The sequence below is a fragment of the Podarcis gaigeae genome (genome assembly GCF_964106915.1).
Source record: "Podarcis gaigeae genome assembly, chromosome: 5".
NCBI classification, from domain to species: Eukaryota; Metazoa; Chordata; class Lepidosauria; order Squamata; family Lacertidae; genus Podarcis; species Podarcis gaigeae.
The window spans coordinates 81596017-81619764 of NC_139681.1; the positions used below are offsets into that span (position 1 = coordinate 81596017).

A 23748-nucleotide genomic window follows, 5' to 3' on the forward strand; every position below is an offset into this window, starting at 1 on the left:
CCATTGTAGTCTTTGTCAACTGGTTCTCTTTATTATCATTGCTACCTACCTTCATTTACAGGAGGGCAAAGAAAACAGTAAGGAGATTATAGAAACTTGCAAATAATGCTTTTTACACAATTCTTGTTTCAGATTTATATAATGTTGTCAAGCTTTATAAAAACTCATTCCCATCAATCTATTCTGAAATGCGAGCAGGAAACAACACAGAGTGTAAACTCTTCCTCTAGATACCTGAGGCCAGGGCAAGATACAGGTTTAAATTCCATCCCATTATTGTGCCCAAGTTTCATTATCTTCACAGTCAAGGAAGTGGTGGTACTACCAAAAATCCCTCTGAAGGTAAAAATATTTTCTGACCACCGCTCCACCTCAACCACATCTTCAAGAAAGGGTACAGCTACTATAATGACTACTCATTTTAAAAAGCTATGCTCATGCATTTGAATGATGAGACATATGGGAGATGTCCTATTGCATAGAGTAGAGATCAATAATATAATTAAAAGTTAGTATGCAGAGGCATTCACAATATAACAAGATATTCAGTAGGAAAATGTGTTGCCCGCAAGTCTAAAAAATACAGATGATGTTCCAATACTTAGACTAAACTAAACCACTGTAGTAGAGTTTTATTTTTGTACAATAGTGCACAGGTTTAAAAAAATCCCTTAAAATCTGCAAAAGAATTCAGAACCATAATAAAAATGGCACTAACCATTGTCTAATGGGGCTCAATTAACCTCTGGTAAAGAAAGTAGAAAAGTAACATTCCTTTATATGAAGGACCAGATTGACTAAATGATTGTAACAACAAAAAATCATGTATATGTGTGTGTGCACTCGTACTGACTGTGGCTTATAATGTTCTTTATGCTTTATATAAATGTTTCTTTCATTCTCTGGGGCACTGAGAAAGGGGTCCTCTCTTGTGATTCATTTTCTGTAACTGCGGGGGTGGGGGAATATTAGAAGGCCTCAGTCCTTCCTGATTTCTATTTCTGTGTAAGAGTAATGCGACATGACCAACAGTGTCAAAGCAGGCATACAAACCCACAGGAAGTCACCCACAAGGTATGTATGAATAGTCACAGGCGTCAGGCACTGGTCTTTTCTTCAGACACTTAGCATTTTAAAAATCAGGGACAAAGAAAATGCAACTGTTTTTTGTATTATATGTAGAAGTGTGTTTGGCTTTGAACATAATCTATGCCTGGCACAAATGTTAAGAGCAACTACCAAAGTTAATTCTAATACTGGGTGTTGTTGCTTTTCATGAAATTGCATGACATTTTAACTGAAGTCTGTTTCTAAGCAGTACTACTGTAAAAGTGGCACACATACATACACACACACACAAACACATACACATATAAAGCAACAGATGAAAAGCAAAAAAGAGATGGAAGCAAAAGAGTATTTGTTAGCGTATTTAATTAAATTATGCTTTGTAACTAGTTGCATATGCTGTAGAAGGGTTAATGATATGTATATCTCCTGATGGCTCTCGAGGGAGCAATTCGCTGATTCAGCTCCATTACATCAGACACAATAAAAATGTCTGTGTTGACCAGAAAGCCAGGTCTGGTTCTCTTCAAACACTATCACACTGGTTATGTGACTCATTCTCTCTTCTCTCTCAGCACCAGCATGGCTAATTCTTTAGGAGCTATTTATATTTAAGTCAAGGAAAAAAATTGCATGAAGCAGCAAAAATGAAGGAGGCAAGCCTCATAAATTATTCCTGCCAGCTGTAAAGGAATAGATAGTATCTGGCTTTAGCTACTGTTAATCCGCTCCCCATTCCTCTGTAGGAAGAAAGTCCCATTTTAAAGTATTTTTCTGTAAACAGACTTAACTTCAATATTTTATGCTGTGTGTTCTGTAATAGATGAACTTACAAATGATTAAGAAAAGTCTCTGTAAAGTTTGTGTTTCTTCTCTCATTACAATAACCATGGATTCTCATTACAATAACCATGGACTCATAAACAATACCATGGATTAGAATTCTCACTTTGCATATAATTGTTGAAAGAGTGGAGTAGGGGATTTTTTCCATTAATAGCTTGAATGTATGACACAGTGGCTGAAAAATGTTTGGGAGTAACTAACATCAGGGTCTGCAATAAGTGATGCTTTTACTTAGTCTGCAGTCTCCTCCTCAGAGTCTATCTTAAGGCTATGACTAAATGCAGAATTTGGGGTTTCACCATTAAGGTAGCAAAATGGGAGCGGAGTGGAGGAAAGCTGAGTATCCAGCCTAATTAATTAATGAACAGTTCTGGGAACCTGAAAGCTTGCTTATTGGTTTGTACTATTTTGGTGGATCCGTATGAAGGCAATGACCAACAATGGATTTTGAAATCCTTCAAGTGGACCAGATTCGGCTTCCTTTCACCCGACACTATGAAACATTTGCCAGCACCCATAAACTCCAACAGGGTCCACCAGTGCTGCTATTTCCAAATGCCCTCCTCCAAGCACCCTCTACCACATGCCCCTGCTCCAACTGGTAGCACAGCTGCAGCCACCAGCCTCTGCCCCTTCCAAGCTAATCCAGTTGTTGTTATTCATCAGTCTCAAAAGACTATGAAAGAGTGTGCCACTGAGGTCAAACTGTTGGAGTTACAGCGCCTGTTGTGGCTGTAGAGTCTAATATGGGATTGTTACAGCTGGGGCAGATGAAGGCATCTGGTTTCGCTGTTACAGATGCACCATGGTGTTTCTTCTCTCTGCGCTCCCTTCCAGTGGTCATTCCTCCTCTGGTCACTGTTGTGGATACACAACCTGATTGTCTCCAAGCTCTGAGATCGTCTGCAAGGGGCTCCCACATAGCAGGGTTCATGTTGCCAGTCTTCATGCCACGCTTGCAGACATCTTTGTAATGCAGATGTCTCCCTGTAGAGCACATCCTTGGGGACCCTGCCATCTTCCATTCTGTGGGCATGGCTAAGCCAACGTAGATGTCGCTGAGACAGACGTGCCAACATACTGGGAATGTGGGTATGATAGAGCACATCTTTTTTTTGAAACTCTACCCTGCCACGTGATGCCCAAAATCTTCCGGACACAGCACATATGGATTTAGATGTCATTCCTGGCAAGTATAACATTCTCCCATACCCTTTTGGAGAGAGCTATTGCCATAGCTGCCTTACCTACACTTTTCCAGCTCAGTGTCAATGGAAAGTATGCTGGTTATGGTGGAGCCCAGGTAGACAGAATAGTCCACCACCTCAAGCATGTGGCCACCAATGCTGATGCGTGGAGTGCTGGTAATGCCCTGACCCAAGATGTTGGTCTTCATGAGGCAGTGATGTTACAATAAACCAGAAGCTGACTGGTTGATCAGCTCCTAGCCCATTACTTCACAGCTGCTGGGTTAGGTTATTAACAAGTACAGGTGTGCAGCTCCCCCCCCCATTCTCCACCCCCCTTGAATGAAATTTTCATGTGTGAAGAGGATTCTTCCTGAAATCCAGCATAAACTCTATACTGTTGTATTACAAAGTATTATCTCAGATTTTCAATGAAGGAGCAATAATAATAATAATAATAATAATTGTCAGGGGCTCAGGAGCAGAGGCACAGGAGAGGGAGGAAATGGAGAGTGAGGGGGGGAATCCGAAGGGAGCGTAGGCGGTGACAGTGATCAGAGGGATTCCATGAGCCTCTCCAGCGAATCGGAAGATTCACAGAAGGGAGCGCCAATGGCCAGGGGAAGGGGGGTGCCAAGGGGGAAATCCCAGAAGGAAGGGGCCAGCGGGGACTCCCAGAGCAGCAGTTGGAAATCAGGACCAGCTTCCCCACCAGAGCGCAGTGGGGGGGAGGAGTCCCAGGCATCGGGACCAGTGTTTTCACCACCAGCGAGAGGAGATGAGTCAGGATTGGCCACGCCTCCATCGGAGAGCGGGGAAACGGTCAAGAGGAAAGTTACCGGCTGGGCGCGCGCGCCAAGTTCAAATGTACAGGCGAGCGGCACAGCAGGTAGCCCGGATAGGGAGCCAGGTCCTAAAGCCCGCCGGAAGGAGGGGCAAGACTCGGGGGGGTCAGCGTCAGAAGAGTCCAGAAAGGAGGAAACCCCAGGGGGCAGAAGGACCCAGAGGAGGAAAGAACAACAGAAGAGGTGGAGTAAGGCTAGAGTCTTAAACTGGTGTCTAAGAGGCGGAGACTCAGATGGAGCTTCGCCGATCTAAGCTCTAAGACGTAGAGTTGCACGCTGCGGTTTGGAAATGGAAACTAATCTTCAATAAAGACTTTTATACGTTATTACTGACTAGCGTTGGTCCTCTGTGAGCTGGGACCTGGAGGCAACTCTGACAATAATAATAATAATAATTTATTCGCACCCCAGCCACTCTGGGCAGCTACCAACAAAGATTAAAAATACATTAAAATTCCACACATTAAAAACTTCCCTAAACAGGACTGCCTTCAGATGTCTTCTAAATGTCAGGTAGTTGTTTATCTCTTTGACATCTGCTGGGAGGGTGTTCCACAGGGCGGGTGCCTCAATTAAATAAGAAATGAGGTTTAATTTAAAGAACACTCTTCAAGGCTGTAACTGAATTCTAACAAGTGTAACTGAATTCAGCAGGCCACATCTTGAGTTGCAAATAATTTACAATTTGAAAATTTAGTAATTTGAAATCCTATTAAGCTCTACTAGAAGTAAATGCTGCTGTTTTCAATATGGCTCACTCCCAAGTAAATATGAATAAGATTGCAGTCTGAAATTAGTAAGCCTGTGAATGTGAACAATGCATACAGAGAAGTTATTCAGATTATGGCTTTGTCGTGACAGATTTTGGGGGAAAGTTTCTGACTCATTTGCCATGTTCTCACATACCACTAAACCACTATTTAGCACTACATGCATGAGCTGGAATGAGCCCAAGCAAAGCCTTGGGCTCACATACTCCCCCTACCTTCTGCACCTCCTGCGTAGACTGGAGAAGGATTTTGCCAGCATTTAGCTTCACTTTCCCCTAATCTTGACTTGTTGTTGCATATAAACCAGAGATTGTGGTTTATCAGAAACTCTGGTTAGTTAAACAAGCCAGCTTCATAACTCATGGTTTGAAGTTTGCTTATTTTGAAACTGACTAGTTTGAAATAAACCATGATCCCTGGTTCCTATGCAACAAGTCAAGATTAGGGGAACATGAAACTAAACACTGGCAAAGTCCTTCTCTGCATGGGAGGAGAGGATTAGAGATGTGAAAGCCCAGGAAAAAACAGGGAAAATGGGGGGGGTACCCAAACTCCCCCCCATTTTCCCATTCTTTCAATTTTTCCCAGGAAAATTGCGGTGGGGGGGGGATGGAAAACTGGGTGGGTTGATTTTTCCAGTTTCTTTCCAGGCCTTCACATCTCTGGGAATGATTCATTTTAAAGCTTTGCTCATGTTCATTCCTTGTCACTGATGTTGTACAAACCATGGTTTAGCATTATGTTCTAACTGGGCTAGTGTTACTTTCAAACATATTCTTCAATTATCTATTGCATTATCAACAATGTATGTGTTACAAGTATACCTCCCACCCTTCCTTCAAGGAGCTCAATGTGGTACATATGGATTCCCCCTCTTATTTCACAAGAATCTTGTGAAGTAGGTTAGGAAAAGAGACAGTGACTGGCCCAGAGACTAGCCCTATTTTACATGGTAATCCACTATCCTACCCTAAGTTCTTCTTCATCTTATTCTACAATTGTCATTATTATTTCTAAGTGACTGATGAATCATGGATTCCTATATTCATAATCTGGGTCAGGCTAGGTAATAGGTGGTGGCACACTGCGTTGTCAAGGAAAATTAAGGCACCACTCAAAATATGACAGCTGTACAACAGGTGCCAATAGGATAACAGTTGGTTGAGGAAGGACTAGAAGTCACAAGCTGTTGTGAAATGAAAGTTAACTTCTGGACTGTAAAATACTAGTGCAACGTGATTTATCATCTGCTAATAATGTTCATAATTGAGATGTAAAGCACCTATATTGTCTTTCTTTTGTGGCTGTGAATCCTCACCATGAATAGAGTATGCAGAACAGAGAAGTAGGAGACAAAGATTGAGAGGAAGCAGAAGAGGAAGGAAGTATTAAAGGACAAGTGAGTGTGGAATGGAGTGAGAGAGGACAAGAGAGAAATGTATGAAACCGGGAGATGTGAATCGTATCAAAAATGTTATGTATTAGAATGTTTTCTTTTAAAAAGCCAACATAAAAATGTATGTAGCATTTTTTATATTTCAGTATAAAACACTTTAATACCAGACTATTGCATACTAAAGTTACACTAGCATAAGACCCTTTCATGGAGTGGTAAGGTGTTGAAAGGGATGGTAACCCTACTGTTACAAACTTAGCTCCCTCCCATGCCAGTACCCTTTTTCACTCTTTATAATTATATTTAACTATGATCAAATAGAATATACTATGGCAGATGTGAATCACTGTAACAAGAACTAGTCTTCATGATTGATTAGCAATTTACCTACTTTAATGCTTCAGCTGCAAACACTGTCTTCGGAAAATCAATTATTTTGGCACAAAATCGCAGCTTATTTTATGAACAGCATACTTTATGGTCTGAAAAGATTATGATTGAAAAGCTCTAAACAATACTATTTTGCCAGAGAACCTTAGTCAACCTAAATCAGAAATAGCCATTTATCCTTTTTTTTTCTAGCCAGAAATAAAGCAAAAACATTATATGAGATGAAAGTTTAGAAATGTAAAACTAAATATCCCACCTTCTTAACTGACTAAGAAGTATTTTAGAAGTAAAAATAAATTAGTGATGAATAGACCTTGAAGCTATGATTTATAATAGATTTTCAGATTCAGAGGAAAATGATAATTTCTGAACTTCCTTATTAACTACATTTAATATCTGTTTCTAATTTGCTATATATGTGAAGCGATGTGAATGATCATTTGCAGCACATTTTTTCTTTTTGATTTAAATGTCAACTTGGACACATTTTGAGCTCTTGGGCATAAGTAGCAAGAGGAAAGAGAGTAACATTGTTCAAAACAGTTCTAGAAATGTGAGTGAAACATGCATACATGAATAGAAATCCGAAGCCTAATTCAGCACTTCTGTGCAGAGTCAAGGAGCACGTGTGTGCAATTACACCTCAAGACCCATGTCATTCACAGCCCACAGGGAGGGTGGCAATCCCAGAGGAGTAATCAGATTACCAGAGGCTGAAAAGAAGCTGGTAGCACTTTATGTAGTGCTATGAAGTGATCCTGCCCGCAAGGAACTCAAATTCCTCTCAATGCTATATTAGCCTCTGGGATATGACAACCCCATTAAGAACGGAAGCCTGCTCCCACCTTGCAACATGGGCAATCACTACCAGCATATTCCCGCTTATCAGCCGGAATCCTGAATAGGCACATTTCATTTGTGGGCATTTCATCCACTACTCAATCTAATAGGTATTTCGATCAGTTCCTCGTTCCTGCTTAAAAAGAGGTGTCCTTCTCCACCACAAAGCACATTCAAAACCTACCCTGAAATGAGCCATCAACTTTAAGAGATAAATATAAAACAAAACATTAAAATCATAACTTAAAAGCAGCTATTAAAATATTAAAATGATTAATAAAATCAATTGTAGCTAAAAAGAAATAGCACACTTGTAACTTCTACATGCCTGGATAGACTTGCCTAAATAAATTTGCTCTAAGCAGGCACCAAAAAGGGTACAGTGAAGGCACTTGCCTGATGTCAATAGGAAGGGACTTTTAATTGTAATTTCTGCTACACTAAAAGACTGATTTCTTCGAAGTGCAGAATGGGTATTATGTGGCACCTGAAACAGGGCCAGTTGTGCATACTGAAGCAGTCAAGTGGGCACAGATGGGGTAAAGTGATGCCTCAAGTAAACTGATTCCAAGTGGCTAAGGCTTTCTATACCAATACCTCAAACATGGCCCTGTTAGCCTGGAGAAGAGGAAGTTAAGGGGTGATATGATAGCCATGTTCAAATATATAAAAGGATGTCACATAGAGGAGGGAGAAAGGTTGTTTTCTGCTGCTCCAGAGAAGCGGACACGGAGCAATGGTTCCAAACTACAAGAAAGAAGATTCCACCTAAACATTAGGAAGAACTTCCTGACAGTAAGAGCTGTTCGACAGTGGAATTTGCTGCCAAGGAGTGTGGTGGAGTCTCCTTCTTTGGAGGTCTTTAAGCAGAGGCTTGACAACCATATGTCAGGAGTGCTCTGATGGTGTTTCCTGCTTGGCAGGGGGTTGGACTCGATGGCCCTTGTGGTCTCTTGCAACTCTATGATTCTATGATTCAATAGTAATACCTCAAACATGGCCCAGTAGCAAATAAGTAACCAGTGCAGATCTCTTGGAAGTGTTGTATGTTGACAGGGGAATAAGACTGCTTATTAATCACATAGCATAATGAAAAGTTGAAAATCCTTTGAATGTAAAACTTTAAATTGGAAATATAAGATGCACCAGTGAATTTTATTTACTATTCTTCTTTACTACTAAGTAAACAAATATATAGGATATACATTAAAAATTCTAAGTTATGGTCCAATTTTATAAAGTTTAAATTTTTAATGTATACAGCATTCTTTTCTAAAAGTGAATCCACTAAGCACACCAGGAAATAATTTATAAAGCTACCCCACTGGACAGACACCCCAAAACAAGAGTTATTCTCAAATCATCAGTTACTTACCCCAGTTTTATCGCAAAGTCGTAAGGTGTGAAAGGACCCCACAGCAAATAACTCCCCATCCAGAGCCCAAGCAACAGAAGTGATAGGATACTCATGCGACTGTGAACTATACAATAGACGACCATAGCTATCCCACACCTATAAAACCATTAAAAGATCGTTGTTAATGACACCATATTTCAAAGGAGTCTTACTTGTTTTCCAAATACAAATCATGTTTCAGAACTACATGACATTTCTTGGATATTACCCAAAATGGGAGCAATGGCTATTTCCAGTCCTTTCTCCACTCCCACCCTTTATATCCACTCTCCAAGTGGAGGATCTGTCCAGATCTTTCCCTTTGCTCTACATACTACAATGGATTAAGGTTCATAAATAAGGGGATAGCTTGGGTATGTGTGGCTGGGGGTACTACTGAAGTAATTGACATAGAAAAAACCAAGAGTAGTACCAGGTCTGCTCAAATGTTTTATGTATCTCATCATCAGTATTCCGTGCCCCCAGTTTGATATTCTGAAGTTCATTCCTTCAAATAGTCACCTTACCCCACACCTTATTTAGAGTATGTGCACAGGCATTTCCTTCTTTGGACCAGTTACACAGCATGAGATCCTTGGAACACTATGTGATCCAAGTAAAAAGGTCATTTGGCTTGCTCAGTATGGGCAGACTGAGGTAATATGGGTTATATCCAACTAAGTTCTACTCATAATAGACTGATTAGAATTAATGAATCTAATTTAGTAATATCTATATCTATATTACAGTTTTTATTTACCAATCTATTTAGTTTTTTATGATGCAATCACTCTTACCTCGCTGTTCTTCTATGAAAATAATTTTTGTTCTAGCAGACTAGTGTGGGCAGGCATAAGCAGTACTTTAAAAATATTTAGCCATAAATAAGGTTGGCTGATATATTTATTCTGAAGAATAAAATACATTTAAAGGAATGTGTTCTGAATAACAAACTCTTTTACTTCACTGCATTTTTGTTGTTGAAAATAATACATACCTTGTATTTGCAATCTTCACCAGCTGATAGAATAAGATCATTGACAGAGTTCCAATCAACTTTTAGAATAATTCCATCATGAGCTTTCCACTGTAGAAGAAAATAGAATTGAAATAAACTTTTTAAAAAACAAATCAGGAGGATGTTATTATTTGTATATTACAAACAGCTACAATTGCAAGATGTTAATTCTTTTATCATTCATTAAATTTGTATGCTGCCCTTCCCTTCATCTGAAGATCAAAATACAAAAATACAAAATGAGAACACAAAATACATAATAGAAACAAGAACAAACCAATAACTCCCACTCCCACAAACACATTTAAAAGCCCATAGAAAGTTAATCACCATAGGCGTGGTTAAAGAGAAACATTTTCTCCTTGTGCCTAAAGATACGTAAGGAAAGCACCAGGAACACCTCCCTGGGGAGAGCATTCCAAAGCAGTTCCTGTGCCAAAACCGGGACTAAACCCCAATTGAAATGGATCCAGAAAATCTAACACTGGCCCAGCAACATATCCAGTGTCCTCTGTCTGCTAGCACAAGGTCTCTTGTGCTGGAGGACAGGTGAGTTTTAATACAGCGCAACAAGGGAGTCCAATGCAACCATTGCTCTATCGGAAAATCAATGTACAATGATTACATAATCTATTGTACAACAAAGCAACCTGCTTATCCATTCTCTTTCACAACAACTTTCTGCTGGTGTAAAACATTTTGCCGGAAGAACAAGCAGACCACTAAGTGACCTAACTTAACGCTATACTGCATACAATTCTAAATATTAACAGGTTGCAGTTGGCAAGTCATTTCAACCATATTGGGGGGGAAACAGCAGCACAATTGATAAGTTGTTTTAAAAACAAAGCTTTTAAAGGTTATGTCATTTGAGGACAGCTAAGATTAAATAAACTAACTATATATACAATAAACCGATATAGTCATATATTACTTTTGCAACAGAGCTCTCTCTAAGTTAGGTTGCACAATCCATATAAAAACATTTGGATAGATAAATGTTCACCCACTGTGTACTTTTTGGATAATTTTTTTTTAAAAAATGGCCTAGGTTCTGCATTGTAGGGTGAATAGTTATCAATCCACATGTGTTCCAATGTTTAGGACTATATGCACTTTTAGGTGTCAGTCCTGTTAAACTGCTGTGCTGGTGCACTCTTAACATTCATGACTGATTAACTGTGCTTAAACAATCAGGACTGGGTTGCAAGATTTTGTGCTCTTTCTTCCCAGTGGTTCCCTACTTGAGTGAGTGCAAATCCCTTTCTCCCCAGCCTCCTCAATCATGATTAAGCATTACATCAGCACCACTTTCAACCACAGTTTCTAAACTTATTTCAAATTCTGGCTAAGTCTGGTTAGCCTTAATTGCAGTTACCGGTAATATTGATCCCCTGTAATGCTTAACTGTGGTTTTAATGAGTGATTGTGCAACCTCTGTTAAGGAAAGTAGAAGTGTTATGTGTACATACAAACAGTTGCATTACCTTTTAAGAAGCGTAATTAGAATTATAGCACCATGTGAAGAGAATGCCCATTTATTTCACAGGATTACAACAAGTGCCTTGAACTATCTGGTGCCAGGCAAAAACATTCCTCTTTACCCTGGCCTATGGCTATTAAATAATCTATGGCCTGTGGGGGAGTGGACAGTTATTATGATGACTATGTCATTATTACACTGTCTGTCAGTATGTTTTTTATTATGTTTTTATCTTCTGTAATGTGCTTTTTATATTGTATACAGCCCTGGGATCTTCTGATAAAGGTTGGTATGTAAACTGAATAAATAATAATCCTAATAATAGTTGTAATGTGGATACTGAGGCTCTGTTCCACACATGAACTTGCATATATGAAAGTACTGTATTCTCTATACCCACACTGGTGAGTTAGTCCTTAACACTGTTGTGAATGACAATGTTCCTGCCAAAATAGTAACATAATAATAATTTTATTATTTATACCCCAACCATCTGGCTGGGGTTACCCAGCCACTTCTGATACACACACAGTTTTTTATTATATAAATATTTTATATAAATATATATAAATATAAATATCCTGCAGTATGAAAGGCTAAATCCCATTTCACATTACAGTAACGGTTACCTGCAGAACTTTAGCATTTGGTTGAAGTGGTTTGATAATCAACTGCTTTCCTGATGTATAAAGAATCTTTTCAGAATCAGGACCCCATGCTACTGAATATATCGGTGTGCCTGTAGAAAAGCCCGAGAAAGGGAGAGAGAAAAGAAAGAAGTAGGGATATATTAGCAGTGCTTTTTTCTGGGGGGACGCAGGGGTACACATACCCCTAAATATTTGTGAATCTAAGTTTGGCTTCATTGAGGAGCAGTATTTGAATATGAGTAGGCAAATCCCCTTCATGGATCACTGCCTTGTCGTGGTGAAGGGGCTTGAAGCTATGAGCTATGCCATGCAGTGTTATCCAAGATGGACAGGTCATAGCCAAGAGCTTAGACTAAATGTGATCCACCTGGAGAAGGAACTGGCAAACCACTCCAGCATTTTGCCAAGAAAACTCCATGGACATAAAAAGGAGAAGATTTGAGAAGAAAGTGAGAGTTTCCAAGGCATGCTCTGGTTCATGGGGTCACGGAGAGTCGAACACGACCAAGACGACTAAACAACAACAAGGTAAATGAGAGTACCCCTAAAAAATTTTTTTTTAAAGGAAAAAACACTGTATATTAGTAAGAAATCCTGCTAACTTGCTGAGTAAGGCCCAATATTTTCTAGCACTGATATCTGATCTGTTTTAAAAAGGCAAATTTACAGAGACTGGACTGTTAAAAATGGATGGAAGTTGTAACCAAGGTCAGCTACTGTGGCATGCAACTATTATTTATTGAACTGGGAGGTTCACAGAATAAAAATACAAGATAAAAACACAAAATACATAATAAAAACAAGAACATAACAAACCAATAACCCCAACTGTTGTTGTAAACTTACAAACCACTACCTAGGAGGGACAGGCCCATGGGCACCAACTAGTGAAATGCGTTCCTGCTTGCCAAAAGGCACTTGGAGGTTAGCAGGCCAATAGGTTAAGAAAGCAATGATACACAGGGAATTCTCTTTTCCTGAAGACTTTACAAAGCATAAGCCTCTATTGGAAGGTGTTTCTATCTGGGCTGGCTTCTTGTGGAAATGGTTAGGGTTTTCAATGGAATATTAAAGAGAAATCCAATGTTGTGCTAGCGGATTTCCCTTTTCTCTCCTCCCTCCTGCACCCCTTCACATGTGCAGAAGGAGGGGAGCAGAGGAAGTCATGTTGTGTGAGCAGAGGTCCTTTCTGAAAGCAGATGAGCAGATTTAGATATTGTCTTTAGATTTTAGGACTTTAATTATTGTTACATATTTATCACCAGTGGGCTAATGAGTTCAAACATAAAGAGTCCAACTGGCTCCAGCTGGCAGCAATTTCAGTCCTTAAAAAGACAGCACATCAGACTAATCCAGAGTACCTGGAGGGGAATAACCAAACTCAGTGTTGATGTATGTCAAAGTTTATGTCTGTACAGGATCTAAGCAGAGCAGGAAGGGCAGGAAGGAGGAGCTGAGCAAATAGCAGGGATTAGCAGCAGGCTGTTTCTTGTTCCTCATATCAAAGAACCAGATCAGAATTGATAGTTCTGACAGAGGATCAGGGTTATTGCACGACCTGCATCACTCCATCTGGAGTTTGTTTAGATCCTGCAAGTTGGCATTAGATCTATCAACAGCAAGAAACATAAGAATCTACTGAAACAGCACCATGGCTTTAGACTATAGCAATGCTAGTGCCACCCTTATTGGATAGCTGTGACAAAGTAGGCTCCAGAGACGCAAGCAAGGGTATAAGAAATGGCCTCATTGCAGGGACTGTGAGGTGACCAATTTTGAAGTGGTATATAAATTTAGTCTCTATTTGATATCTACAAGGTCCCAGCTTTAGAACCTGGTGTAGGCTCTGATATGGCTTTATAGCACTGATATCCCCAAATCCTTATAATCCCATCCTGCTCTAGTTTTAGGACTGTAACACAAGTTATATTTTATGGAATAAAGTCAAACTTTATCAATGCTAACATTTTCTGAGAATCTCTCATTGCTATATCACCACTAGCAAAGCTATAAAACAGCAAAGTTCTAGCAGAAGACTGCTCAAAAAAACATGAGTCAAACAGCAGCCAAGGGTGTTGAAGATTAAGAGAGGTACAGTAGAGGTTGCTGCTGCCACTGAGAGAGACAGGAAAAGATAAAGAATGGAGATTGGCTATATGAGTTAACATAGCTGCATTCCACATGCTGAGAAGGTCTCTGCTTGACATATACAGTATTAGCTATCATTACAGATTTGGATTAAAAGGTCTGTTGGTATGCCTAGGTCTAATTAAACTAATTAAATTAAAAATATATAAGCAAAAGCAGGGAATAATCCTGTTGATGTAATTGGGTTTTAATGTGCACTGCAGATGCTACCCGTGAAACTTTGCTTCCTTTCACACGCATTAAAAACAGACAGCACTGACATATTTTTCAATACTGTGAGACTTGCCTGATTAAAAGTAAAATATACTAGCATGTGCCTTATCTGCATTCCAACAGTAAAATCTGCACTGCTTGAAAGCTACATGTATATTTAGGGTTTTATAACAATGGAGTGCAGATTTCAGATATCATTACCATCTCAATCAATAAATTAAGATGCCAATGAATATTAGATTGCTTTGGTTTATTTTATTTTTATTGGCAAAGGTGCTTTGGTTGCTATGGCTAGTTCCCATGAACCCATATTCAAACAGTATTTTCTGAATCAGGCCCTAGTAAATAAGTGAAAGGTTGAGTTTTGAAAATGGAACATAAAGTAAGTTTTCTTGCCTTTTTATACCTTCCTTTGTTAACTAAGCTTCGACTTCTTTGCTTTTGTAATATGTGATATATATTCTACATAAACTTCTATTACAGTGGTTTTAAAGAACCTCCAAATGTGCTGAAGAGATTTTGACTATGATTCTCCCTTTCTGCTGTCTCTGGGCAGCTTCCATAGAAACCAAAAATACAGTAAAATCACACGTTAAAAACTTCCCTGAACAGGGCTGCCTTAAGATGTCTTCTGAATGTCAGGTAGTTGTTTATCGCTTTGACATCTGCTGGAAGGGTGTTCCACAGGGCGGGCGCCACAACCGAGAAGGCCCTCTGCCTGGTTCCCTGTAGCTTTGCTTCTCGCAATGAGGGAACCGCCAGAAGGCCCTCGGCGCTGGACCTTAGCGTCCGGGCAGAATGATGGGGGTGGAGACGCTCCTTCAGGTATACTGGACCGAGGCCGTTTAGGGCTTTAAAGGTCAGCACCAACACTTTGAATTGTGCTCGGAAACGTACTGGGAGCCAATGTAGGTCTTTCAAGACTGGTGTTATATGGTCTCGGCGGCCGCCCTCAGTCACCAGTCTAGGTGCTGCATTCTGGATTAGTTGTAGTTTCCGAGTCACCTTCAAAGGTAGCCCCACGTAGAGTGCATTGCAGTAGTCCAAGCGGGAGATAACTAGAGCATGCACCACTCTGGCGAGACAGTCCGCAGGCAGATAGTGTCTCAACCTACGTACCAGATGGAGCTGGTAAACAGCTGCCCTGGACACAGATTTAACCTGTGCCTCCATGGACAGCTGTGAGTCCAAAATGACTCCCAGGCTACGCACCTGGTCCTTCAGGGGAACAGTTACCCCATTCTGGACCAGGGAATCCTCCACACCTGCCCACCCCCTGTCCCCCAAAAACAGTACTTCTGTCTTGTCAGGATTCAACCTCAGTTAGCCGCCATCCATCCACCAATCGCCTCCAGACACTCACACAGGACCTTCACCGCCTTCACTGGTTCTGATTTAAAAGAGAGGTAGAGCTGGCTATCATCTGCATATTGATGAACACCCAGCCCAAACCCCCTGATGATCTCTCCCAGCGGCTTCTTGTAAATGTTGAAAAGCATGGGGGAGAGGACACAACCCTGAGGCACCCCACAAGTGAGAGCCCAGGGGTCTGAACACTCACCCCCCCCCACTTTCTGAACACAGCCCAGGAGGAAGGAGCAGAACCACTGTATGACAGTGCCCCCAGCTCCCAGCCCCTCAACGCCGCTGAGAGATCCAGCAGAACTAGGAAACAGCTCTTACCTTTGTCCCTAGCCCGCTGGAGATCATCAACCAGTGCGAACAAGGCAGTTTCAGTCCCATGATGAGGCCTGAATCCCGACTGGAAGGGTTCCAAATGGGCCGCTTCTTGCAGGCAGGCGTGCCTGTAGTTGTTCGGCAACCGCTCACTCAATCACCTTGCCCAAGAATGGAAGATTTGAGACTGGGCGATAGTTGGCCATCGTGGCCGCATCTAAAGATGGTTTTTTAAGAAGCGGTTTAATAACCGCCTCTTTCAGTGGGTCTGGGAAGGCTCCCTCATGGAGGGAAGCATTTACCACCCCACGAAGCCCATCGCCCAGTCCTTCCCGGCTAGCTTTTATAAGCCAGGATGGGCAAGGATCCAGGAGACAGGTGGTTGGTTTCACTCATCCAAGCAGCCTGTCCACATCCTCGGAGGTAACAGATTGGAATTGATCCCACTCAACTTGACTAGACAGAACTCTAGCACTCTCCCGCCCGGCCCTATTCCCACGGTGGAGTCTACTTCTTCCCGAATCTGAGCAATTTTATCTGCAAAAAACTTTGCAAAATCATTGCAGGAGAACATGTGGCCCGTACTGGGCCCCGATGTTGCAGGTGGTTCCGCTAAATTGTGAACCACCTGAAAAAGTCTCCTGCTGCTGTTTTCTGCAGATGAAGAAACTTATCCTCTCACAGCTCTTTCCAGCCTGAGGAACAAATACAGAGCACTGTTCTGCAGACTTGAAAGGGCACAAGAGGGGTAACATACATTTCAGGGCTGAACAAGGAAGCTGGAGTAGCCCCACAGTGATCTGTCTAGTAGCTGAAACAAGACTACGGTAGCAGGCAGAAGAAGCAGGTGGGGAGGACAAGAGAGGCAGTGGAGAAAGGGAAGGCAGGATATAAGGAAATTGTACAGTTCTATAAGTGGGACCAAATAATTTATAAAAGAATATCAGTACAAATTCTACTAAAAATAGAAGTAGCAAATTAACAATAAGGCAAGAAAAAAATGCATTTTAAAAGCAGAGATGATGGTATTTGTGTGGGAGGAATTTTGAGTGGGAAAGATTGGGAGCTCATTCTCTACTATATTCCAACAAGACACCCAATAAGAGAAACCAATGAAACAGCCAGAAACACAGTATTTGGGAGGCAATGGTAGGGACAAATTCAAATGTTATGGTCCTCACAGAGAAGCTGGAAAGAAACCTCTTCAGCATGACAGAGCATTGGGGACATGTAATGAGTGACAGCATTTTGACTGGCCACAAATCTATGTATTGGGATGAGAGCATGCAAAGGCTGTGAAGAGTCAGAAGACAAGAATCAGGACTCAAGCTAGATTTAATATTCTCAAGTGACTTTCTTTATCCTTTAGATTTAAGAGTTGGGCAAATAGATTACTAAAATAGCATAATGTGTTATTATCTGAAAGGTAAACTAATTTATTAGTTTTTACTAGCTTACCTTCTAGCATGCTGGGGGGGGGGGCAACAAACCTGCTTCATTACCTAGGGCAATTCTAAATTGTCCTAACCCTGTGTATATGATCCAGTCAACATGAAGTGCTCTGAAGAGTGACTGGATCAATTACTGAGCACAAGCCTAATTCTCCATTTGGAATTTATGAGTCTTCAAAGTGCTTTAAGTTTGGATGGCTCATGCTCTAATATATTAAAACTGCAAGCATCTTCTAATTCTACTGTAACTGTAGTAGTTTATTTTCCTCTCCTTTGGTCTTCTTCAGTATATAAAAGGGTGACGCTGTGGGTTACCACAGAGCCTAGGACTTGCCAATCAGAAGGTTGGTGGTTCGAATCCCTGCAATGGGGTGAGCTCCCGTTGCTCGGTCCCTGCTCCTGCCAACCTAGCAGTTCGAAAGCATGTCAGAGTGCAAGTAGATAAATAGGTACTGCTCTGGTGGGAAGGTAAATGGCGTTTCCGTGTGCTGCTCTGGTTCGCCAGAAGCGGCTTAGTCATGCTGGCCACATGACTCGGAAGCTGTATGCCGGCTCCATCGGCCAATAAAGCGAGATGAGCGCCACAACCCCAGAATCGGTCACGACTGGACCTAACGGTCAGACGTCCCTTTACCTTTATCTTAATATTGTACTATTAACACCACTATGCACTATAATTATTCATAGTAACATAATTAATTTTTGTCACAAGCACTTAAAAAAAAGTTTTTATCTATTACAGGCTGTACAGGAAATAGAATATATATATAATTCAATTCCTGAACCCCCCCCAAAAAAAACTGTTACAGAAGTACATTGATGAAGAATATTATTGAATTCACTCTATAATAAAAATACAGTCTTTAGATGAATGTATCTGTTCATAATCTACCATGTGTTATAGGTCAAAATCCATGTAAAAGCCTATGAAATAAAATATAACCTTAAAAAAAAAGTTGCCTTTCCTTCCGTTCTTGTTTATCCTATCCTTCTTTGGTCTCTCAGTCCATTTGTCCTTTAGGCCTAAGTCTCATATTTAAGTGATGAGCATTTTAATAAGAAATCAGAAAAACTGTGTTTGAAATTAAAATACTTCTGAATACATTCACCAACTTCTGCTAAAATTATTTTTATAATGCATTTCAAAAATACACAAATACATCTAAAATGTTAAAAATATCAGGTAAGAATAATATCCAGTATTGCTAGCTTGCTTGAGCACATGAGACTTTTGTGTAATTTCAGAAGAAAGCAAGACCCTGCCAGGAATAAGGCAAAAACATTCTATTAACTGTGTTGATAGAAAACTAAATGTCAACATGTACTGTTGGCTCATCTTGGGGGGTTTTCACAGCAAATGAGAAAACTTGCTGCATTTATGATAGAAACTTCCTTCAAACAGTTGAAATCTCTTTGTCTTTTATTTCTGTGGTTAGAAATGTCTTTCATAGGCTAAGAGAATTTAGATATTTTGTTTGAGAAAGGAAGAGATAAAGGTCTGACATTTCACCAAACCCAGCTGCATGTGACTTCTTAATGTCAAGAGAGTGCAAGATCTAAATGTACAAAGGTAAAGAAGAGTTGGGTGTTTTCAATGAAACAGAAAATGAACACAAAATATTTTGCTGAAAAGTACTGAAAAGTGCATATTTAAACTACATTAGCTCCAAATCACAATGAAATATCCTCAGTTATGTTTTATTCTATTTGTTTGTAAAAATAATAAAACTGCCTTTCAGAGTACACTGCACTCACAAGTTGGTGTACAAAATTACATTAACAAAATAGACTATATAAATCACAGATTAAACCACGCTATAGACCTTTTATAAACAGCAGAAACAATGAATGAAAACACAGCAGTTAAGTAAATACAGATCAAAATAAAAACAGCTAAAGCGCTTTCTTAAACATTCTAAGCTCAGTATAACTCTTGTGCTTAACAAAAAGAGAGAGGTATGAACAGATGTGCTGGAATGTGGATGAGGATGCACATTCCAGTGAGAGTATTGCTCCACACTCAGATATGCATATTCCAATGCATATATGGATGCACATCTGATTTGTGGGTATCATTTTAAATTCATGCAAGTGATTCATGCATGAAAGCCTTCTTAATTGGTTCATCTACTAAGAGAAAAGATGATTAATCAATAAATGTTCCCTTTACATAAGAATATAGTAAGAAACCTGCTGGATTAGACCAAAGGCTCATTTAGTCCAGTGGTCAGCTAGATGTGTGCAACAGCAGACTCCCCACTTGTAATTCCCAGCAACTGATATACAGAGGCATACTGCCTCCGACAGTAGTAGTGGAACATAGCCATCAGGGCTAGAAGCCAGTGCAGTCTTACACTCCATGGATTTGTCTGGCTGGGACAGTGGCGTAGCGTGGGGGGTGCAGGGGGGGCCGGCCGCACCGGGCGCAACATCTGGGGGTTAGGGTTAGGGTGCGCAAATCCACGGGTTAGGGGGCGCAAATCCACGGGTTAGGGGGCACAAATTACAGTGGTGCCCCGCAAGACGAATGCCTCGCAAGACGAAAAACCCGCTAGACGAAAGGGTTTTCCGTTTTTCGATGCGCTTCGCAAAACGAATTTCCCTATGGGCTTGCTTCGCAAGATAAAAACGTCTTGCGAGTCTTGCGATTTTTTTCACTCCCCCCCTTTTTCTAAGCCGCTAAGCCTTTAATAGCCGCTAAGCCGCTAAACCGCTAATAGCGCTAATCCGCTAATAGGGTTGCTTCGCAAGACGAAAAAACCGCTAGACGAAGAGACTCGCGGAACGGATTATTTTTGTCTTGCGAGGCACCACTGTACTTGCCTTGCCCCGGGTGCTGACAACCCACGCTACGCCACTGGGCTGGGAAGATACCACTGTAGTGTTCCTACAAGTGGTAGCCAGCATAGGAACACCTCTTATTGGGCATTGGGAATGGGGAGAGGCAGCAAGGGGTGCAGCAATTTGTCATGTCCTGGGTATGGAGAGATAAGGCCGTGGAAAATGGAGTCTATTACCATCATTAAAGGAGGGACAGGCAGATGATGCTTGTCATCCCCTCCATTCCAACTTCCAGGAGTGCCAGCTTGGCCCTGTGACCATGGGTGCCTGGGGTTGTGGATGCCATGCAGCGTGCATGCCCCTGGCACCAAAATTTGTGGGTGTCCGGCCTCTTCATGGGGAATTTTGTGGATGCTTGGGCACCCAGGGCCCCAGGGAGTTGGCACCTATGCCACTAAATCCTAGTGGGACCTGGGTAGCCATGCTCATTAGTCCTCCCACATGTCAGTCAAATAAAAAGTCATGTCAGTCCACAATAAAACTTGGCTCATCCACAACTTGACATCTTGTGTGTATTACCAAGATCTGGGTGGGCAAGCAGGGTGGTCCTGACCTCACAATTTCACATCACCCCCAAAGGCACACTCCTCCATTGTCTTGTGAGACAGACAGATGCGAACAACAATTTGTGGTACAGGGCTATTAAAGAACCAACTAATTCTTCTGGGAATGTAGGAATATATATATATATATATATATATATATGCTTTCGTAGATTTTCACGGGTACAGGAATGCAGGTTTTGGTGTCCTCGGGTGTCTTCCCGTGTAAAAGTTGGGGTGTCTAGGCGACGTTTCGACGAGGTCTCACTCGTCATCTTCAGGCTGGTGCTTTCGGCTTCTTGTTACTGGAACAGAGCGGGATCTCAATGTTTGAGTTCCTATAAATACTGTAGAGGGGGTGTGGTGTCTAGCCTCCAATGTTCTGGGCAGAGAGGAAGTTCCCAGGCTAGTGTGCCTTTTCTTCTTTTGTTCCTTAATTACTTGAGAGATACCTTGAGTGATTTCTTGAGTGATATCCTGAGTACCACTTAGGTGGGTCATTAGGTGTGGATTAGTTGCTAAAGTCTTTGTAATTTGGCCACACGGGAAGGAAAAACTGGATAGCTTCCTCACACATCTCAACAACTTACACCCCAAAATACAATTCACTATGGAAATAGAAGCCAACAACCAACTTCCCTTCCTTGACGTCCTAATCTACAAAAAACCTGATGGCTCCCTAGGACACACTATCTACCGGAAAAAAACACACACCAACCGCTACTTACATGCACAATCACACCACCACCCTGCACAAATAAACTCCGTAGCCAAGACTCTCATCTCCAGAACCAAACGCCTGGCTGACAAAGACCACTTGACAACTGAGTTACAGAATCTCTCAAATGTGTTAATTGCCAATGGATACCAGCAAAACAGGATTACGAAGCTAATCCAAAAGGAAACACCCCCCAAAAACCAAGACACAGAAGAAAACAATGGCATAGCCCTCCTTCCTTATATCAAGGGCACTACAGATAAAATTAGCAAAATCCTCCATAAACACAATATCAAAACAGCCTTTTGCACCAACCAAAAAATAGCCAATATCCTCAGAAACCCCAAGGATAAAATCCAGTTGGAAAACCAAGGGATCTATGAAATACCCTGCAAAGTCTGCCCAGCCACGTACATTGGACAAACAAACAGACGAATAAATGCACGTATCGCAGAACACAAGAATGCCGTCAAAAAAGAAGAAAAAACTTCCTCTCTTTTCCAACACATGAAAGAAACAGGACACGAAATTAATTTTGCAGATTCCAAATTGCTCTTTAACACGGAACATCACCACAAGAGAATAATCATGGAAGCCATCGAGATAGAGAAACACCCTCACAACATGAACAAGCGTGACGACACATCCCGCTTGCCAGACATCTGGAAATTAGCCCTCTCCACAAAAACTGACACCAGATCCAGAGGCACACAGAACGCCAACACCAATCAACCACACCAGACCCAAACCCAGACCCTCTCCACAGATGAATTACTGACACCATCCAGTAGCCAATCCATGGTGGCACCTCCGGATGCTGCACCCCCCTGCAATCCCTACACAGATCTGGCTGACACAAGCCACAAAACCACAGCTCGCCCCTATACACGAAGCCAAGCCAAAGCACAACTAAGTGCAATACAGCCATCTTCTCAGGAAAACTCTTCACAAAGTTCAAGAGGTCAAGACACAAAGACTTTAGCAACTAATCCACACCTAATGACCCACCTAAGTGGTACTCAGGATATCACTCAAGAAATCACTCAAGGTATCTCTCAAGTAATTAAGGAACAAAAGAAGAAAAGGCACACTAGCCTGGGAACTTCCTCTCTGCCCAGAACATTGGAGGCTAGACACCACACCCCCTCTACAGTATTTATAGGAACTCAAACATTGAGATCCCGCTCTGTTCCAGTAACAAGAAGCCGAAAGCACCAGCCTGAAGATGACGAGTGAGACCTCGTCGAAACGTCGCCTAGACACCCCAACTTTTACACGGGAAGACACCCGAGGACACCAAAACCTGCATATATATATATATATATATATATATATATATATATATATATATATATATATTGCAGTTACATAGAAGGATATAAAACACCTTACCTTGTTGTGCTAAAGTTGATCTCAGCATTCCACTCTTAGACCATATTTTGACTTGTCCATCTTCACCAACTAGAACAAAGGAACATTTAGCAATGACCTTGCAAATGACTGAATTAAAATTCTCAATTTTAACACTCAGAATTTTTAACATTGTATTAAGTTAACTACACTGAAAAAACAATTTTAGCATACAGTACAATAAAAATTTCCTAACATTTTCTGAGGAATCACATGCCACATCATCTCATTCATCTGGAATTCCTATGCCACTCCAAAATAACCATAATAAATCATGCTCCAATGCAGTATGTCAGTGGTTGGGGGTGGGTCATAACAGGAGGCTTCAAATGACTGGAAGAAGTGATGTAATAGCCAGTGATTTTCATGTAGGAGGTGATAGAATGAGCTTGACCCTGTTTGTCCCCAAGAACTTGGAAATATATAGAATGGGAACAGATGCACACTCTACATTATAAAACTATGCTTCCTCGGAGGGTGGCTATTTCAGGGCACTGAGATTAAATGACACAGGTGGTGTGGGCCCAAAGGTTTTCTAAATCTGCTAACATTGCAATAAGTAAGGCTGGGGAACAGGGAGGTTAGCCTGTTCTCCTTCTTCCTCCAAGTGAGGGCAGAACATGCAAAATAGGAGGGGATTTAACAAGACATCCAGATGCATAAAGAAATGGAAGCATCAGGTAAGAATTTATACTGAGATAAACATTGATCATTAATTAATTATTTTTTTGGTTGGACCTAAGAAAGATATTACTCTACTGCTACTTTTGGGTTGTTTTTCTAATGGACTAACAAGACTACCTGCTATTACTGTATATTGGCATTAAAGTATTTCATTGTTATAGGCAAATATTTGACA

At 41.0% G+C, this 23748-nt stretch overlaps 1 protein-coding gene and 1 long non-coding RNA gene across 5 annotated transcripts in view; both read right to left on the minus strand.

Moving 5' to 3' along the window:
* IFT80 (intraflagellar transport 80) overlaps positions 1 to 23748 on the minus strand; it is a 67665-nt gene that overhangs the window by 26929 nt on the left and 16988 nt on the right. For all 4 annotated transcript variants that reach the window (XM_083739419.1, XM_083739421.1, XM_083739420.1 and 1 more), the window contains 4 exons: positions 22872 to 22940; positions 11869 to 11978; positions 9736 to 9825; positions 8718 to 8855 (listed from right to left, as the gene is read on the minus strand). In XM_083739419.1, the coding sequence (XP_083595545.1) occupies positions 8718 to 8855; positions 9736 to 9825; positions 11869 to 11978; positions 22872 to 22940 (407 nt within the window). The remainder of the gene's footprint in view (positions 1 to 8717; positions 8856 to 9735; positions 9826 to 11868; positions 11979 to 22871; positions 22941 to 23748) is intronic.
* Positions 4325 to 7932, minus strand: LOC310845294. The gene is made up of 2 exons (XR_014564623.1): positions 5678 to 7932; positions 4325 to 5638 (listed from the first exon to the last, which is right to left on the minus strand). It is a non-coding gene; the product is annotated as an uncharacterized lncRNA (long non-coding RNA).